The sequence below is a fragment of the Spermophilus citellus genome (genome assembly GCF_964194105.1).
Source record: "Spermophilus citellus genome assembly, chromosome: 17".
NCBI classification, from domain to species: Eukaryota; Metazoa; Chordata; class Mammalia; order Rodentia; family Sciuridae; genus Spermophilus; species Spermophilus citellus.
The window spans coordinates 52,146,085-52,166,403 of record NC_138199.1 but is presented as its reverse complement, the minus strand read 5'-3'; the positions used below and the strand labels follow the sequence as shown (position 1 = coordinate 52,166,403).

The following is a 20,319-nucleotide window of genomic DNA, read 5'->3' as shown; positions in this document are numbered from 1 at the left end:
GTGGAGGGGCACGATGGGAGGCCGCGCAGGGGGGAGGCCAGGTTCTTGGCCACCGGGGGAGATGCGCTGGAGTAAAACCTCGGAAACCCACAGACACCGAGGAGCAGCTCAGAAAGTCGCGCTGCTGGAGGAGGCGGGTGGCAGGAGCCCACGGCCATGGCAAGGGAGCTTCCTGGGGTACCCTCTTGGAACTTCTCTCCTGGCTTTCCCTGGGGGAGCAAGGGAGAGGAAGGGAGGCAGGAGCCAAGTGGGGGTGCAGGACGGCCGAAGGTGCCTAGGGGATCCTCCAGTCCAGGGTCCCCGCCGGTCCCCTCTGCTTTTGCATCACAAGTAGCTTCCGATCCTTGGGGAGTCTGGGAGGCTGAAGGCCGGGGGAGGCTGCGAGGCTGCGTGGCCGAGGAGGTTGGGAGGCTGGGAGGCTCCGGGCGCGGCGCCCCGCCCCGCCCTCCCCCGCCCCCCGGCTCCGGGTCCCCGGAGGCCGCGGCGCCGCGCTCTGCTCGCCGGCCGCCCGCTCGCGCTCCTGCCGCTCCGGCCTGCGGACCGCGCGCCCCCGCTCGGCCCCCTCCTCTCCAGCCTCCGCCGCGAGCCGGCCGGGGCGGGTCCCGCCACCACCATGCGGGGCGAGCTGTGGCTCCTGGTGCTGGCGCTCAGGGAGGCTGCCCAGGCGCTGAGCCTCCAGCCCGCGGCAGGTAGGACTGGCCCCGGGGGCCGGCGGGCGGCGGGCGACGTCTAGGAGGGGGCACCGTCCGCGGGAGGCCGGGGCTGCGGCTGGGGCAGGTGGACGGGGCCCCGCCGGCCCAACACCGGGACGTGAGGGAGGGCGGGGCGCTGGACAGCGATGCCCGACCTCCGCTGCCCTCCTGGACGACGCCCCAGGGACCCCAAGAGGGGCGACTCTGGGAGGCAGTGAACTGTGGCCCCAAAGGGGACAGTGAGGGAGTTCCGAGGGGCCCCTGTCACTCCGGGCGAGGCTGGCTTCTGCGGAGGGGGCCGACGAGGCTCCTCTCCCTTCTCGGCCTCCTCCGCCTCCTCGCGGTAGGCGGCCGGGCGGGAGCCACCAGCGGGAGGGGACCCAGGGTCTCCCTGGGCAAAGGCAGCGGCGGCCTCACTTCTTTTCTCCTACCTGTTTGGAACCCGTCGAGAGGCGGGGGCCCAGGGAGACTCTACTTGTCTCTCCTCCAACCCCCAGCCTGAAGAGTCCCCTGTCACTCCCGGGTCGCCTTTGGCTCTCAGCTGCCCTGGTTCTAGATAGGGGCGGGGCTCCTATTTGCACATTCCCTTTATACCAGTTTCCCCAAATCATTTCTCCCACCTGGAAGTTCTTTCTGAACTCTACTTTGAATCCCTCCTGTTATAAAGGAGGCCCATCTTTCAACGTATAATTTATGCTCTCCCTTCTCCTCATGCACCCACACTTTCTCTGGGGTTGAGGACAGGGGTCATTTGCAGCCAAGCCCCTTGGCAGAGAAAACCAAGAAGAGATCTATGCCATACTGGCTTAGTGATGGAGGGCTATGTCCAGGGGGATGCTGTGTTTTGGTGGCTGTGCCTCAGGGCCACACAAGCATCAGGCACAGAAGTGTCAGTGACAGTATTCTTGACTTCATGGACCCCGTATGTAGCTGACACTGGATTCCTTTAGAGAAGGTTATGGTGGAGATGGCTGGGGGGCGATGAGGGGGTGTAGTGCAAGAGAAGTGTCCAGAGGCTGGGGGTGCAGAACCGCACAGGGCACGGCCAGAGATTTAGTTTTTAGTTCTATTGTGTCACTTGCTGTGTGGCTTTGGGTGAATTACTTTCTCCCTCTGGGCCTATTTCTGCACTTATAAAGTGAGGTAGTTGACAAAATCCTTGACTCTTGGTTGTGGGATTATGAGGGGTCTTTTTTCTCTTTATTCCCCGCCCTTTCCTTCTTGGATGTATATAGGTGACATATACATACACACGTACGTATATTATAAACAGGAAGGGATTGGACAGGTTAATTTCTGAGGTCCTTTGCAGCCCCTGCCTGGCACAGTCTTCTGAACTGAGGGTGTGACCATTTTGATAAATTGGATCGGAACCTCTGCCTGGGTTGTGAGGACCATGGAGTTAGTTGGGTGATAGGGGTGGCCAGATGCAGGCCTGGCTGAGTACCATCTCTTCAAAATTGGGTTGGAATGGGAGACAATGGGGAGGCCAGGAGGAGGGGCAGCAGAGACTTGAATTACTTCTCTAAGGAGAGGACGCCCTGTCTTCTGGACTTTGACAGATTCAGCTGACAAAAGTGCACTTTACTGCAGCAGGAGAGATTAGGGTTAGACCCAAGAAGCTGGAGGGAGCCACTGTTGACTCCCAGTGCAGGAGGCAGGACCTGTAGAGAGGCAGGGGCTGTCTTTGAGAGATCCTCTCAATGGAGCACTAGTGTCCCCTGCAGGGGCAGCCAGGAGCAGAACCCCAAGGGGACCAGGCAGCCAGCCCCAGGCTCTGGGGTCTCAGGGCTGGTGGGAGCCCTCTCTGTGGCTGCTTTGGTGGAGCCTTGGCACTAGATCTGCCATGACAGCTGCAGCAGGAGAGATCAGTGACCAGAGGTGCAGCCAGGCTGCAGGGGATACCAAGAGGCCAACACAGGCAGACAAGCAGATGGACTGAAAGGAAGATGGCTTTGGGGTGCACAGTGTGGCTGTGGGCACTGATGGTCTGGCCTAAGTTGGAACCAGAGGAGCCTACAATAGCGTGGGAGGGACAGGCAGCTGCAGCTGGTGTGCGGGAGGCCAGGCCCAGCACAGTCCCACGACCCCAATGACTTCCTCCTTTCTCTGAGCCTCCTTTCTCTAGAATGGAGGTTGGCCCATGCTGTCCCTAGTAACCTGTTTGGCCATAATCTGCTTCCAGCTTCCTTCCTGCCCACTGGGGACTTCTTTCCCCTACCCACTGGGGACTTTGAGCAAACTAAAGTCAGACTTCCCACTGCAGCCAGCAGCCCCTCCCCCACCCGGGCATCTCCTGTCCTCCCCAGTCCAGCCCCTTCCAGGATGCTGCCCCTCAGCTGTTCCTCAGCAGGGTCTCAATCAGCTCCAGGGGTCCCTCCCCACAGAGGACCTGTGGGTGCTGCGACGGTGTCTGCCTGTTCACTGTGACCTGCCCAGCACCTGGCACAGTGCCCATCTTACAGATGTGGAAACTGAACCTTAGATTTAGTAAATTTGTCCAGTGTCACAGTCAGGGTCAGCCTTGAGCTCGTCTGAATCCCAGCCTTTACTTGCTGACTGCTGTGGTATGACAGTGCGGGTGGGTGTTCAGTGAGTCTGTGTCCCAGGGAAAGGGTCTCCTCCATCCTGTGAACCTCAGGTACTCAGGGCATCTCAGTTGCTGCCTCTCCCATCCCATTGTCCCCGTGTGCTCACAGAGCATGTGTTCTGCCAGGCACCTGGCACCTGTCACAGGCGCTGAGTGTCGTCATGTACCAGGATCTCAGCTGGGATGGTACATCTGGCAGCTGGGGTGGGGGGGAGAGGTGCCGGGAGAAAAAGTAACATCTTGGAAGACTTAAAGAGAGAGCAGGGACTTAGCAGGAGAAAGGCATATTCATGGAGCAGCATGGTTGAGAAAATGGCCCTGTGGATCCCTGTGCTCAGAGCAGGAGGGTTCCTGCCTGGGGAGGTAGGGCGTCCAGCGACCCAGTCACAAAAGGCCTCAAATTGGCCCGAGAGACACGGAGAGTAGGATGCACTAGAGGGAACTGAGTTTGTCCTCTTGACCATTTGTTCTACCTAGAGTGTGGGAGACTGGCTGTAGGGCACAAAGGGTAGAGTCATGGTGGCCTGGACTGTGTGGTGGCCCTGGGGCTGCAATGGCAAGCTTAGGTGATGGATGGGTGGGCTGAGCGTGGTTTAGCCCAGGTGGTCTAACCTGGCCTCCTGGAGTCAGCCGGAGCCCCGAACCCTGGAGCCAGGTATTGCTGGGGTGTATTGGTGTAGGGACAGTACCCCCAGACCACACCCCTGTGTTCCAGGGGATGTGGTCCCCCAGGGCACCTCCCAAGGTAGATTCAGTGGCACCCAGGGTGGGACCCAGGTGCCAGTCTTGTCCTGGGGCTGCCCTTGCTCTCTGGGGAACAGCCAGGGAGTTGCTGGTCGCTTCTTACTAGGTTTCATGTGGTTCTGAGCGGATTCTGGAGCCAGCCTGCCTGCTTCAAATCCTGCCACAGACTGGTTGTGTGACCTTGGAGGATCCTTAGGACCTTTGTGACTTGGTTTCCCCACTTATGAAATGGATCTAAAACTAGTACCTATCTCATGGGGTTGGTGTGGGGATTAAACGAGTTAATGTGTTCAGAGCCCGTGGATGGTGCTGGGGGAGGAGAAGTCTCCGTTGGCTATGCTCACGATGACTACTGTTATCATGATGTCCCTTTAGACTGTACACTACCCGGGCCACGAGTGAATGAATGGGTGAGGGAACAGCATGTGTTCTAGAAGCTTCTTGACATTGCACACGGTGGGACTCTCACATACATGGGCATGGAATGGGTACCGGGGAGGCAGAAGGTGGGACCAGGCGCACCCAAGGGCCAGGCAGGTTTGCCACACATGTGTGAGCACCTGGCAGGGAAGGGCAGGGGTTCAGGGCAGTCTTCGTGGGTGTGTCCACAGGCACGTGGGCCCCTGCTTTGGCTCCTCTCCTGAGTTAAGCCCACTGGGAGGAGGAAGGGAGGCAGATATGGTCTGGCTGGGAGGGGACCCTGGGGCCAGGCCAGAGCAGGACAGGCCCCTGGCTGTCTGGCATGGACCATGTGCCCTTAAGCCTGACCTCCAACCCCACTTCCTGTTGCTCTCCTGATGGCTCCTGGCAGCCTGGGCCTTGGGCACCTTTGTCATCCTCGGCTAACAATGGGGAAGCTGCAACCTGCAGAGTAAAGTGACAAGTCCAAGGTCCCACAGCCTGTGGGAGGAGAGGCACTCCCCGAGTCTCCTCCCTGTCCACTCTGCGGAGCTCCCCATCCCTCCCTCTGCCCAGGCCTCAGGCCTCCGCCATCCAGCGCCCTCCCTCTGGTGCAGTCCCAGGTTGGTGACAGCTGCGGGTCTTTGGCAGCCCCCTCTGAGTTGGCCGAGCTCCTCCTCTTGTTCTGTCCATGCTCCTTTCTAGTCTGGCTCCTGCCCAGGCCCCAGGGCTGCTTGCAGGAGGACCTGAGGAGCCTGAGGAGCCCAAGGAGGCCGGCTGGCTGTGCAGCCCGGCACAAATAGTTCCTTCTTTGAAACAACTGTGGGCCCCTCCCTCGGGGTCAAATGCTTGGCCCAGGGGAGGTGGGCAGCTGCCCTCCGGGCATCTATAGACAGCCCGAGGGCATCCAGGGAAGGGGCCTGGGACTGCCCCTCTCCCCACATTCTCCAGGAGCATCTGGTTGTGATTAGGGAGAGAGAAGTGAGAGGGGCCCGGCAAGGGTCCAGCGAGCACCATCAGCCAAGAATGACTTAATTGGATAAAATGTCTAATGACAAACCAGAGCCCCACAGCAGTGTCCTGGCCCCAGCCCCAGGCCTAGTGTTGGCCAGGCCTGTCTCAAACTCTGCCCTTGCTGCCTCCTGCCTCCTACAGCATCGTGTCCTTGAGAGGGCAGTGATTGAGCACTTACTGTTTGCAAGGTAGTGTTTGAGGAATGTGGAGAGAGTCCCGGGGAGATAGGCGCCTAGTCCTGCCACTGAGAGTTCCGGGAGGTGGAGTGGGTGAGGTAGAGGAGGAGGAGGGCATCTGACCCAGAGAGGGCCTGAGGTAGATGAAGGTCACAGGTGCAGAATGTCCTATCCATCTGTCTGGTAATCTGAGTCTTACCCAAGGTAGGTGTGATAATTGGAATAACAATATGAGGCACAGCTCAGGGGGTACAATCTCTCTGAAATGGGAAAAGATGCTTTGGTGTCATTTAGGATTAATTTAACAACCTAGAGGGAATTGGAGAGAACGTGGAGTCTTGGAACGAGCTGCCTGAGCGCGGCCACTTGCTAATCCTGTGCCCGTGGCTGACGTGCCTAATTGATGGTGACAATCTTTCCTGCTAAACACAAATGAGGCCTCAGAATTCTTCTCAATTAGAGGGCTCCTGGTTGTCACTAATCAGTTGGAGAGGGCAGTTGAGGTGAAACCTGTTCCCCGTTCTGGATGGTATCTAAGCCCCTTGTTTGACGGGATAGTGATTGCCTGGGTGTTTGACGGGAGCGTGAAGCTGAAGACACAGTTCTCACTGGGGAGAAGGAGGGGTGATTTTGTTTCCTATGAGATGTTTGCAAGGTTGGGAGACATTTTCAGTTGTCGTAGCTTAGGGGCATGGGAAGGTCCTAGTGACACCTAGCAGATAGAGGCCAAAGATGCTGCTAAGTACCCTTGAAGTACAGAAAAGGCCACCCCCACCCCCAAAGAATTATCCAGTCCCACCAGCAACTCAAAACAACTCAATTTAAAATGGACAAAGCTGGGCATGGTGGTGCATGCCTAATCTCAGCGGCTCTGGAGGCTGAGGCAGGAAGATCCTGAGTTCAAAGCCAGACGCTAAGCAACTCAGTGAGACCCTGTCTCTAAATAAAATAGAAAATAGGGCTGGGATGTGGCTCAGTGGTCGAGTGCCCCTGAGTTCAATCTCCAGTACCCACCTCCCAAAAAAGGGGAAAAGACTAAATAGACATTTATCCATTTCTCCAAAGAAGATATACAAATAGCCAGTAAGGATATGAAAAGATGCTTAACTTCACTAATCGTTAGAGAAATGGAAATCAAAACTACACCCATCAGAATGGCTGCTACCACAAACCAAAATCAAAGCAGAGAATAGCAAGACTTGGTGGGGCTGTGGAGAGAATAAAAACTTTGTACGCTTTCGGTGAGAATACAGAACAGCTCAGCAATGGAAAACTGTTGGGGGGGGTTCTCCAAAACTTAAAAATAGAATTACTATCTGATCCAGCAATCCTAATTCTGGGTATATATGCAAAAGAGTTGAAAACAGCATCTCAAAGACGTCTACACACCTATGATCACAGGAGCATTACTCACGATAGCTAAAACATGCGAGCTACCCAACTGTCCATTGACAGAGAATGGAGAGGCAAAATATGGTATATGCATATGCATGGGATATTATTCAGCACTGTAAAAGAAAAATCACCAGGTGTGGTGGCACACACCTGTAATCCCAGTGGCTTGGGAGGCTGAGGCAGGAGGATCAAAAGTTTGAGTCCAGGGGCTGGGGTTGTAGCTCAGTGGTAGAGTGCTTGCCTAGCATGTATGAGGCCCTGGGTTTGATCCCCAGCATCACATAAAACTAAATAAACAAAATAAAGGTATTGTGTCCATCTACAACTAAAAATATTTTTAAAAAGTTCAAGGCCAGCCTCAGCAATTTAGCAAGACCTTAAGTAATTTAGCAAGAGCCTGTCTCAAAATTAAACATTTTTAAAAGGGCTAGGGATGTAGCTCAGTGGTTAACCACCCCTGGGTTCAATCCCCTGTGTGTGTGTGTGTGTGTGTGTGTGTGTGTGTGTGTATTTTTCCTATTACATGCTACAACATGGAAGGAACTAGAAGACATTGTGCTAAGTAAAATAAGCTGAACACAGAAAGACAAATACTCAGGAATCCACTTATATTCTAACACTGAATCTAGGCAGTCAGGTTCTTTATCCCACAAATTTGAGGAATGAATCCACGGATGCGAGGGTGAGAGCAAAGTAACTGTATTTATTTGTGTAGTAGAAAGCCTAGCTCCCAGAGGGGGTGGGCAGGAGGTATCTGTTGCCTTGGGGGTTTTTAAAAGTGTGTCTGAGGCCACAGTGTAGATGATCGATGGGTTGAGGGATGCAGCATAGACCAATCAAGCTCTCTAAACTCTGAGTTTCACCAGCCAATCAGAAGTGCATAATTTCAATCCTTATTTACATAATTAAGAGGATGGGTCTCGCTTGGTTTTGGAAGGAGAAGGCATTTCGGGTTGGGTGTGCTAGGGGTGAAGGGAGGGGCAAGCAAGGAAGGGCTGCTGGGGTTGCAGCTGTGGGGAACAGGAACAAGCACCCCACCTCAAAAGGAGGCACTGTGGTTAGGGCTGGCAGGGAGCAGCAGGTCGCAGGTGTCTTTCAGACCCGTGTTCCCTTCCCTCCTGTCCTCCAAAGGCTCTGATCCTATCTGCCTGTGGGAGACCCACCTTCCTGCCTCAACATGAGATACTGGGAGCAGTCAAATAGGAGTGACAGACCGGAGTAGGGGGCTTGCCGGAGACTGGGGACAGAGGAGGAGGGGCCTGGAGTTTCAGTTTTACAAGATGAAAAGCATTATGGGGATGGATAGAAGTGATGGTATACTTACAGTGGTAACTCTTATGTGCATTTCACTATAATTTTAAAAATTAAAAGAAAAAAGAGAATTATCCAGTCCAAGATATCAATAGTACCAAATTTGGGAAACCCTGAACTGGAAGGTCTCTGCTCTCTGGCTTCTAGTCCCCTGGAAGATAGGATTATGTAGCAATTTTGGCAGATAGATAAGGACCTGGTTTATATTTCAGAGAAGTGGTTCTCACCCTTTTCGCAGAGGTTGTCTCCCCCCCCCCCCCCCCCCCCCCCCGGTACTGGGGATTGAACCCAGGGGTATTCTACCACTGAACCACTGAGGTACATCCCCCACCCTGTTATTTTTCTCTTTTCAGTCAGGGTCTCACTAAGTTGCAGAGGTGACCTTGAACTTGTGATCCTCCTACCTCAGCCTCCTGAGTCGCTGGGATTATAGGCATATGTCACTATGCCCAGCTTGTTGCAGAGTTCTTTAAGACCAGGACTTCTCTAAATTTCCCCTAATTGTCTAAATTTCACCTGCGGGTCTTAAGAGACCTAATGCCAGGGACACATTAGACCTCTAGGGTAGGACCCAGACATCTGGAGGTGATTCCAGTGTGAGCTGAGGTGGAGAATAGTCACCAGATGGAGGCAGATCAACTTGGGTTTGAAACTTATCTCAATGTCTAATCACCTGTGTGACCTGCAGCCTCTGAGCCTCTGATTCCTGTCTGCACAATGGAGTGCACTGTATTTACTGTGGAGCATTAATGTGAAGGTTCAGAGCATTGTGTGCACGAGCTGCTTGACATGGAACTGGGCACATGGCTCTCAGGACATGTTGGGTACTCAAGCATCCCCAGAGTCAATGATGGCGTGGCATTGAGGCCTCTGCAGAATCGGGTTGGTCTCCCTCGGATCTGTACCCTGCCCTGCTAACACTCAATTTCCTGCATCTTCCCCAGGTCACGATGAAGGCCGAGGCTCTGGATGGGCTGCCAAGGGGACCACACAGGGCTGGAATCAGAGAGTGCGAGAAAGGCAGGTGTCAGAGCGGAACAGGACCCAGCTGAGCCAGGACTTGGGTGGGGGCACCCTGGCTATCGACACACTGCCGGATAACAGGACCAGGGTGGTGGTGAGTGCTGATGAACGTGGAGTGGGAGAGAAGTGTGCATGGGGTCTCTCCAGATGCCCTACGTGCACTGATCTGACAAGCAGACACACCACCGGGATCAGCCCTGGAGATTGGAGTGGAGACGGAGGGGTGGGGGTGGGGTGGGGATGGAAGGAGAGCCCAGACGGGTCCTAACATCCCAACATCTCGGAGCTTGATAGTCTGCCTACCTCCTCTAGGACCCAGGGAGGTAAATTGACTTGCTCCAGATGCACAGCCTAGTAACAGGGTTCCCGACACAGGATTCTTCCATAACCCAGGGCAGAAAAAGCCCAAGGTGGCATTAATAGTTACATCCCAGCTTTCAGTTCAGGTCCTTCCCACCCCCATTTCTGCCCCATCTACAGATAGTGGGGCCCTCAAAGGTTCATGGCTGCAGAGACACAGTCTGTTCAACCTGAGGGTGGGACACACTGCCGTGGGCTGGGTAGAGAAAGCAATTAGGCTACAGTTCCAGGACAGAACCTGCTGAGGAGGGGCCAGGGAGCAAGCCCTCCTCACAGCTCTCTGGAAGACTAAGCATCTGTTTCCTCCAGCAAATCTAGAATCGCTATTTTCTGGGAATGTGTGTATCAGTGGGTGTGTGTTTGCATGTGTGTCTGAGGGGCTTTGTGTATTATGTACATGATCCTGTGTCTAGTGTTTATGTGTCTATGATAAGTGTGAGGGTGAGAGCATGAGTGTGCCCAGGCAGCGAAGAGGGTAGAGGCTCAGGATGCAGAAAAACTGAAATGAGAAGTTGTGGTGTAAGTCTGTAATCCCAGCAACTCAGGAGACTGAGGCAGGAAGAGCAAAAGTTCAAGGCCAACACTCAGCAATTTAGCAAGGCCCCAAGCAACTTAGCAAGACTCTGTCTCACAATAAAAAATAAAAAGGGCTGGGGATGTGGCTCAGTGAGTAAGCATCCCTGATTCAATCCTCAGTACCAATAAATGAATAAATAAATAAATCATCAAGAAGATGCAGTTCTCAGCATATGCTTCTTTATTTTATGTTTTAAAAACAATTTTCTTAAAGAAAAACCTGCAGATAGTCAAAAAGTTCAAGTAGGAGGCAGGAGTATCATTTGAGCCCAAGAGTTCAGGGCTGGCCTGGGCAGCACTAGACCCCTGTTCAAAAGAAAGAAGGAAAACAGGGGCTGGGGATGTGGCTCAAGCGGTAGCGCGCTCGCCTGGCATGCGTGCAGCCCGGGTTCGATCCTCAGCACCACATACCAACAAAGATGTTGTGTCCACCGAGAACTAAAAAATAAATATTAAAAAAAAAAAAAGAAAGAAGGAAAACAGTGCTAGAAGCCTAAAACAAACAGAGCAGCCCCACCAGCGCCCCCCCTCGGACCACACTGCCCACCGTCCTCAGCAGGTGCCTTGCCAGCTGTCCTACAGGCGTCCACCTCTGTCTTTGCAAAGTCTTTGCTTGTACTGCCCCTCTGGGTAGGTCAGTGTTAGGTCCCTGGGCTGCCTTTCATGGTGGATGAAGATTTGGCTTTCATATTCCCCCCATTCCCCAGCATTGCTGTGCTCCCTCTCTGAATCTTTTTGTTCAATCCTGTCTTGTTATTATCATTTGAATCCTGTTCACACCTGATCCAAGCAGGGTCATGTCCTTTTCTTGTACAATTTTCATTCTTCCTGGGACCCTGCTATGTCCCACCCCCTTGGTTTCCCACGCTTACCTCTGGTGTCTTCTTACACATTATCCTTTGACTTCAAATATAATTCTCCGTGTGGCCAAACCTGTCAGTTCTTTTTTTTTTTTTTTCCCTCCTAGAAACCTCTTTCCTGGCGTCTGTCCCGACTTGGATGAGCTGTTCACTTGCCCCCCAGTTACCATCCCCGGGCCTCCTTCTCTCATTTGTCTCTCTCCTGTGTCAGATTCCCTGTTGGGAATTTCCTTGACCTTGTGTCTTCTCTTTCCTGCTTCACCCCCTTGGCTATTTAGTTTCCTAAACTAAACAAAAGAGAGGTTGCACAGGAGGGAAGAAATTCTCTTGAGAACTTGCAGGTCTGAAAATGCCTTATTCTGTGCTCTCGTTTGATCGATGGTTCTACTGAACATAGGCTTCTAGATTAAAAATAATTTTCTGGGGCTGGGGATGTGGCTCAAGCAGTAGTGCACTCGCCTGGCATGTGTGCGGCCTGGGTTCAATCCTCAGCACCACATACAATAAGGATGTTGTGTCCGCCGAAAACTAAAATAAATAAATAAATATTAAAATTCTCTCTCTCTTAAAAAAAATAATTTTCTGTCTCAAGTTTGACAGCATCTCACCATTGTCTTCTTGCTTCTGATGTCACTGTGGAGAGGTTTGGTGTCATTCTTGTTCCTGATCTTTGTATCGACCTTGGGAAACTTTCAGGGTGTCCCCATAACCCCAGTCTTCTGAAAGTGACGGGGCTGCCCACTTTGGCTCTTTCCTTCACCACACTGGACATTGGTGGACTGTTTCAATCTGGAGACTTACATCCCTCAGTTCTGGAAATTTCTTTTCTGCTTTCTTTCTTTGATAGTTTTTCCCTCCCATCTTCTCTTTTTTTCCTAGACATCAGTTTCTGGATGTCATTCTTGAATTTTCTTCTGTCTTCTATTATCTCCTTTGCATTTTTTTGTTGTTGTTTATTGGTTAGTTTGATTGTTATTATTATTGTTTCATGTTCAGGGGATTGTTTTCATCCTTATTTTTATAAAGTATTGTTTTTATTCCCTACATCATAGTTTTAATTTCTAAGAGCTCTATTATTTTCAGATAATTTTCTCTTAAGAAAGCTTCTTGTTCTTATGTCATGGATGAAATATCATCTCTGAGAATATTTAAAAAGTTTTTTTAGTTTTTGGTGGACACAACATCTTTGTTGGTATGTGGTGCTGAGGATCGAACCGGGGCCGCACGCATGCCAGGCGAGCGCGCTACCGCTTGAGCCACATCCCCAGCCCTCTGTGTTGTTTCTATTACTGGTTTTTCCTTCTACCTTGGGCTCTCAGTTGGCTTCACACCACGACTGATCCTATCTTTATTTAAAATTTTGATATTGTGCTCATCAAGGTATCATCAGTTTTTGTCAGTAATTTTGATTTTTAAAATATCATATTAAAATGTTTCTTTTCTTGATTCCCCAGCTTTCTGGCACCACCTTGAATATTGCACCTCACTTACCTCACCCCCATACCGGCCCTCGAGGACACATCCCCATTCACTTCCCATTCTGCCCTGTCCTCTAGGTCCTGCAGAACCAAGGAGCAGGTCAGGCATGGTGGAACTCTGAAACCAACAGCCAGGCCAGAAGTGGTCCCTGAGGTGGGGACTTGTGACCTCTCATTCTCTTCCCTACAGCTTTGTTGGGTCTTTGGGTAAATTACTGATATCTGTTCAGTGTCAGACACGATGGTCAGAAGGTCTACGTATGTCTCGTGTACAAAGAGGACCTTCTAGAAGAGAGTCACAGAGACGCAGCTTTCTGGAAGGATTCCCCAGTTGGTGTTCAAAAAAGGCAGTGGTTCCTTTAGGAGCCAGTATGGAGTCAATAATGCCAGGGCTTAAAAAACAAAACAACACACATTCTTGGGCTCCACCCTGGACAGAACGGAGCCTGGCAATTTGTTTCTTTGCAAGTTCCCCATATGGGGCTGGAGCTGTGGCTCAGTGATAGAGAGCCCTTGCCTAGCATGTGTGAGGCTCTGGGTTCAACCTCTGGCACTGCAAAAAATAAAATAAAATGTTTCCCCTGTCATATATAAATAAAAATTTTTTCATTAAAAAAAAAAGTTTCCCATGTGATTCTGATGATCCTCTAAGGACCAGAAAGTTCAATCTGTAAGATTTCAAACCAACTAGTTGGCAGATGGATGGCCAGAACATGGGGCTTTCTCAAGAGCCATGTGGCTGTACTTGAGCAGGCAACTTTCACCCCTCCAGGGTTTTGTGATCCTCCTGAAGCCACACATCAAGAGTCCACACAGAAGAGCAAGGCCACCTAGGAGAAGACTCTTCCTTGGCCTTTCTCATTGTCCCCTGTTTTGTCTGAGAGATGAAGGATCAGACTTTGAGAGATAATTTGTCTGGAAGAGAGTTCTGACTCATGTCAGGAAACCTCAAGCCAGATGAAACTACCTGGATAAATACAATCCCTGGCACTTAGGGGTAGAGGTAGTTGGGAGAGAGGCGGTTCAGAAAGCTCCTGAGGGAAGACTTGGGGCTGCTCAGTGCCTGTGGCTGGGGTGATTCAGGGGTATGGAGTGGCTTCCAAGGACAGAGGTGGGCGGCAGCTGCATTAACAGAAACCCATGGAGACCTGGGGGCCAGGGCCAGGGCTCTGGGGATCCTGTAGGCTATTTCTTGGCTGGGCCACAGCTGAGGGGCTTGTGTCCCCTTTCAGGCAGTTTTCTAGAAACCAGAGGGGTCCAGGAGGTGGATGAGATGGTGAAGAGACTTGAACCCCTGTCCTAGAAGGAATGGCAGAAAGTACTTGGGGGCCTGGGTTTGTGGCTCAGTGGAAGAGCGCTCGCCTAGCATGTACGAGGCACTGGGTTCAATCCTCAGCACCACATAAATGTAAAATAAAGATATTGTGTCCACCTAAACTTAAGAATAAATATTAAAAAAAAATGTTTGGGGGTACTTAGCTGGCTATAGAGAAGGCTCTAGCAAGATGTGGCTGTTTTCTTCTTTTCTCTCTTTTTCCTCCCTCCCCCCTTCTTTCTTTATTTCATTGAGCCCAGGGCCTTGCCCATGCGAGGCCAGCACTCTACCCCTGAGCTGCACCCCCAGCCCAGTGTGACTGTTTTCTAATGGCTGCAGGGCTGCAACTAGGGCAAAAAAAAAAAAATAGAATTCATTTTCCTCCATCTCACCGCTAACCTCCTGTGCTGAATTATCTACTGATTTGTTTGTACTGGTTGTCTTCCCCACCCCCCAACATAAGCACCTTGAGCTGTTCTATCACCATGGTCATTGCCTGGCCCAGGGCAAGTGGTCCTCTAAGGGAACACGAGAAGGAGGGATTGGACTTCTCCATCCCCAGAGGTCTCCAAAGAGATGGTTGTTGAAGACAAGAGTGGTCCCTGGGGTGGACTATTGGACTCTGGCTTCTAAGGACCTCAGCTCTACTGACTCTTGGATTTTTCATCAAGACCATAAGAGAACATTGGTGTTTATATATAAGAAAGTTTATGTGACTGGGTGGCCCTGTGCCAGGGCCCCAAGGGGACCTGCATTCATTCCCTAGTCTGCTATGAGCCCTTAGGCCTTGCCCAGAGCAGTGTTCAACTGAGGATGCTCGTGATCCCCCAGCATAGCCAGTCCTCACCCCCAACCTGGGGAACAGGCACCTTGGCCTCAGTGGAGCCCAGTGAAGGCTTCCAGAGACCCCTGCTCCTCCTGCATCTCTGGGAGCTCAGCCGTCCTGTGGCCTAAGGAAATCTGCTTTACATCATGGCTTGGTGGCAAAGGATGGGAAACGCAAGGCCAGGGTGTGGGAAGTGAATATCATGACAAGTTCGCCTTGGTCTTTTCCAAAGTTTTCTTGGGTTTCAACAGGAAAACACTTCCACTGACCATCTGTCTCCCAGCTTGGTTTGTGCCGCAGCAACCTGGCTCTAGGTACTTTTGCTCTGGGGTCATCTGAAGGGGCTGCCATTCCCTGTGCCTCATGTGTTAGTCAGTTTTTCATCGCTGTGATAAGATACCTGAGAAAAATAGTGTAGAGGAGCAAAGATTCATTTTGGCTTACAGTTTCAGAGGTTTTAGTCCGTGATTGGCTGGCTTTATTACTCTAGGGCTGTGGTAAGGCAGAACGTCATGGCAAAAGCTGCTTACCTCATGGTAGTCAGGAAGCAGAAGAGAGAGAGAAGAAGGGATCAGGGACACTGCCTTTCACTAGATCCCACCTCCTCCCAGTAGTCCATTCAGCTATTATCCATGGACGAGGGTAGAGCACTTGTAATTCTATCACTTCCCAAAAGCCTCACCTCTGAACACTGCTGCGTTGGGGACCAGACCTTCAACATATGAGCCTTTGGGGGACATTACAGTTCCAACCCTAATACCTTCCCTGCAACCACCCAGGGGCACCTCAGAATACCCTCCTGGTTGTGAGCTGCTGTTTTGCCCCTCTGTCCCAGCAACCCCTGCTCGGCCGCTCTGCCCAGCACTCCTGCCTGGCCACCTCCCCACAAAGCTTCTTCCAACTCAGAACCTCTTGCTTTGGAGGCCTGGAGGCGTCCAGGCTGCACCCTATCCTCAGGATAAGCTGGCGGCTCTGAGGACCCTGGTCAGGCCATCTACACCACATCCCAGCAGAAATAGGATCCTTCCCAATGATTTTCCACCTAGACCAATTTGAGCCTCTGGAAACCCCAGGATTTTTTTTTAGTAGTTGGGGAAGCCATTGTGAAGTCAGAGACTCTGATGTTCTGAAATTTATTCCTCAAGAGACTGGCAGAGAAGAAAGGAGGCCTTGGATGAAGTTTCTCTTCCAACCCGGCCATTTCCAAGTCCTATCCCAGGCTTTCTTGGTTCCGTGGTTCACGTCTGGGACCAGGCTTTAGGAGGAACCAAGCTAGAGAACATGCAGATTTCAAAGTGTCCCCCCACTTTCACACTATAATAGAGGAGATTTCCTCCTCCCACCCCAATATTCCCCTGGCCCAGCTTCCAGAAATTCTCTCTTCTCTCTGGCTCAGGCAAAACTTCTGAGCTCCTGCATCCTGATGGCAGGCCCGGAATGCAGAGGGGCCAATGGTGAGGCAGGCACCCTATCATCCAGGACAGTGGGCAGGGAGACAGACAAATAGGCGTGGTGCCTGCTTGGTTTCCGTAAAACTTCCAAAAAAGGCAGTTCCCCGTGGAAGGCCTCCAGGACCCCTCCGAGCACCCCGACTGATTGCAGAGCCTGGGAAGGAGGGCAGACAGGCCCGTAGAGAGCAAGCAATGCTCTCTCATTCCAGTGTGCTCAGGGCAAGGAATGAGGGGGACAAGGACAGGAGACCTCTGGGAATGTGCATGGCAGGAGGAGGGAGGGAAAAGTCACGAGCTACACTTTGGAGAGACAAGATAAGAGGTTTTGTGAGAAGAAAGGGAGTCCAGCCATCCCGCCTCTAGTGCTGTGGAAACGGCCCATCAGTCCTGGCCCTGGATCTTGGTCCTGACACATACCAGCTGCGTGGCCTTGGGACTCTCGTGAGCCCTTGCCAGCTCCCAGCTTCCCAAATAGGAGTGGCCAATGCTGATCTCCTGGATTGAGACTCAAGAACAAAATGCGAGGCTCAAGATGGCTCTCAGTCCAGGTGGGTTTCTCCCTCCCCTCCCCCGCTCCGCAGCCCTAGGCTATGTCTTCCCTCAGGTCCCTCTTGTTGACTCTTTTCCATTTTCCTTGAGGTCCTTCCTTTCTTTCCCTTTCTTTTCTGTTGAAGTGAGATTTATGTTTAAAAAATGCATATTTTATTTTGAGACAGAGTCTCTCTATGTTTCCTATCTGGCTTTGAACACATGGGCCCAAGCAATCTTCCTGCCTCAGCCTCCCCAGTGCTGGGATGTTAGCATGTGCCACTGCATCCGGCTTCAAATGAACAAGCTGGTGGTCTTTAATACATTCAAAATGTGCAGACACCTTCTTCATCTGGTTCCAAAACATTTTGGTCACCCCAAAAGGAATCCTGGGTCCATTAAACAGTTTTCTCCTCCCACATCCTGCCCTGGCAACTGCCAATCTGTATTCTAAGATTTGCCTATCTGAATGTCCATATTTGCCAAAATTCATATGTTGAAGCAGAATTCCCAATATTCAAATAAACATTACCTGTGTATGTGATATATGAATGGAATCATACAATGTATGTCCAGACCTTTTGTGTCTGGTTTCTTTCTCTTAGCATAATATTTTTGAAGTTCATCCATTTTATGACTGAATAATATTCCATTGTGTGGCTATGTTTATCAGTTCACTTATTGACGGACATTTGGGCTGTTTCCACCTTTGGCTATTGTGAATAGTGCCAAAAAGCATATTCTTTGAGTACAAGTGTGGAGGCTGAAAGTCTAAGAGCAGGTGGCCACATCTGGTGAGGGTGTCATGGTGCTGCATCATAGAAGGGCAGCTGGGAACGGTGGCATGTACGTGTAATCCCTGTGGCTCAGGAGGCTGAGGCAGGAGGTTTGTGAGTTTCAAGCCAGCCTGAGCAACTTTACAAGGCTCTAAGCAACTCATTGAGACCCTGTCTCAAAATAAAAAATAAAAGGGGCTGGGGATGTGGCTCAGTGGTTAAGTGCCCCTGGGTTCAATCCCCAGTACACCCCCGCCCCCCCCCAAAAAAAAAAAAAAGAACAGAACAAAACAGAAGGGCCAGCAGCTGTGTGTAAAAGAGAGAAAACAAGAGGGACAGCCTCACTTCAGAAGGCCCCCCTCTGTGTTAATGGATAATTGATAAGAGGAGCATTAATCCCTCCTAAGGACCTAATCACCCCACTCTCAACATTGTCACACTGGGGACCACATTTCAGAGGCGAGAGAAAAATAATAGCAACAGGTGATGTTCAAGAAGCCCTTCCTGAGTTCCAGCTTCGTTCTACGACTTTACATTTAACCCACACAAATACCTCCTTATTGCCTCTCAATCTAGAACAGAGAGGTGAAGTTGCCTTCCTAAGGTCACATAGTCAATGACTGCCAGAGTCTGTACAAGAACCCAGGTGTCTCTGCATTCGGAGTCTCTGCTCTTCACCACTATTTCTTGCAAGAACAAAAGTGAATGATGTTTTACTGCACAGTGTACTTTTGTTTGAATTAATTAATTAATTTCTGTGGTGCTGGAGATTGAACCCAGGGGCTCACACAGAGCTACATCCCAATCCTTTTTATTTTTTCTTTTGAGACAGGATTTTGCTAAATTGCCATGGCTGGCCTTGAACTTGCAATTCTCCCACCTCAGCCTCCCAATTCACTGGGATTGCACATGGAGGCCCTGGGATTACAGGTGTGTGCCACTACGCCTGGCTCACGGTACACTTTTAGATCCATCGGTGCTTGTCAGACTTTACTCTGCGTAAGAGTCCTGGGGATCCTCTTCAGATGCAGATCCTGAGTCAGCAGGTTTGGGGTGGCCCAGAGTCTGCATTTATAACAAGCTTCTGAATAACGCAATGCGGATGGTTCTCAGGCATACTTTGGGTAACAGGGATCTAGAACACATTCTCATTGGTCTTGTAAGGCCTTATGGAACTGTAGTGGCAGGGACTGGGGTGTCCCTCCCCCGCAACCAGACATCTCAGCAGCACTTCCTGGGTTGGACCCAACTGCCTGCAGTACCATCCTGACAAGCCTGGCTGGCCAAGCTCTCCAGCAAGCCCTGCAGGACACCCTTGGTCGCTTGCCCCAGCGTCTCCACCTGCCAGTTGGCTGCAGGTGATGGGCTGGTTGTGACAGCTCAGCCAGAGCTCCTGTTCAGAAACGTCTTGAACTCAGCCAAGGTAAATGCAGCCCCGCTGTCAGAAACCAAGTGCCTGGCATGCCTCCAGGCGCAAATAATTGAAGCAGAAGGGACACTGTACTAGCAGACAGACGTTTAGGATGGAGAGGGAATTGTTTTGAAGAGCAGCCTCCACAATCGAGCTGTTTGCTGGAAAGGTCCAACAAAATCGTTGTAATAGTTTCCACTTACCAAGCGCCTACTGTGGTCCAGGCAGTGGGTTAAGAGCTTTATGTTGATATGTTTCATCTAATCCTCTCCTGAACGCCGCAAGAAGGTTACTGATGAGAGGGCTGAAGCTCGGGGAGGGGCTTATGCTTGGCACCAATTTATGTAATGGAGTCAGTTGTTGAACTTGACTCCACAGCCCATGCACTTGATCCTAGAGCAATGTTTGCACATTGTACGCACAGAAACTGAGGGGATCCCAGAGGTGCTTCATGGGCTGCTGTGGGGTGGAGGGTGGTGGAGAAGGAGGTAGCATAGCAGGCTGGCCCCAGACCTTTCCCCCCAGCTGGCTGTAATTTGATGTGGCTTATGTGCTGAGATGCTCTGAAAGATTAGTTGGAGGAAAGGGTTGTACAGACAGAAATGTTTGAAATCCACAATCTGCTGCCTCCTTAAATGAGTGTGGACTGTTGACCACAGCTTCATGTGCTTGTGTTAAAGAATCCCACTTTACTTTGGTGGACTTGCCAAGAGGTCTGGCTTGTGTTGACCTTTCTCTTTTATTTTTTATTTTATTTATTTATTTATTTATTTTTGTACCAGGGATTGAACCCAGGGATGCTAAACCACTGAGCCACATCCCCAGCCCTTTTTATTTTTTTTTATTTTGAGACAGAGCCTTGCTAAGTTACTTAAGTCCTCGCTAAGCTACAGAGGCTGGCTTTGAATTTGTGATCTTCCTGCCTCAGCTTCCTGAGCTGCCGGGATCACAGGTGTGCACCACCATGCTTGTCTGCTGACCCTCTTTTTAAATGAGCGATCATCCCATCAAGTCTACTAGCCAAGGCTTCTAGTAACAGTGCTTACAGCTATAGTAACAGACAGCTCACATGTGGTCATGGGCTGTAGATGGTGGGAATGCATCAGGCAGGGTCATTGACAGGCACAGCCTCACATTTTTTTTTTAAGTGCTGGAGATGGAACCCAGGACCTTTCACATGCTAGGCAAGGGCTCTATTTTATTTTATTTTATTTATTTTTTTAAAGAGAGAGAATTTTTTTAATATTTATTTTTTAGTTTTTCGCGGACACAACATCTTTGATTGTATGTGGTGCTGAGGATTGAACCCAGGCTGCACGCATACCAGGCAAGCGCGCTACCGCTTGAGCTACATCCCCAGCCCTCTATTTTATTTTGATACAAGGTCACACTAG

At 51.0% G+C, this 20,319-nt stretch overlaps 1 protein-coding gene across 2 annotated transcripts in view; it reads left to right on the top strand.

The window, feature by feature from the left end:
* Positions 1–477: 477 nt before the first annotated feature.
* The window catches only part of PLXDC1 (plexin domain containing 1), a 63,955-nt gene continuing 44,113 nt past the window's right edge, over positions 478–20,319 (top strand). The window contains exons 1-2 of one of the 2 annotated variants that reach the window (XM_081271273.1): positions 478–689; positions 9,266–9,438. In XM_081271273.1, the coding sequence (XP_081127399.1) occupies positions 614–689; positions 9,266–9,438 (249 nt within the window). In that variant the 5' untranslated portion in view covers positions 478–613. The remainder of the gene's footprint in view (positions 690–9,265; positions 9,439–20,319) is intronic. The other variant, XM_081271272.1, reaches the window with a different exon arrangement.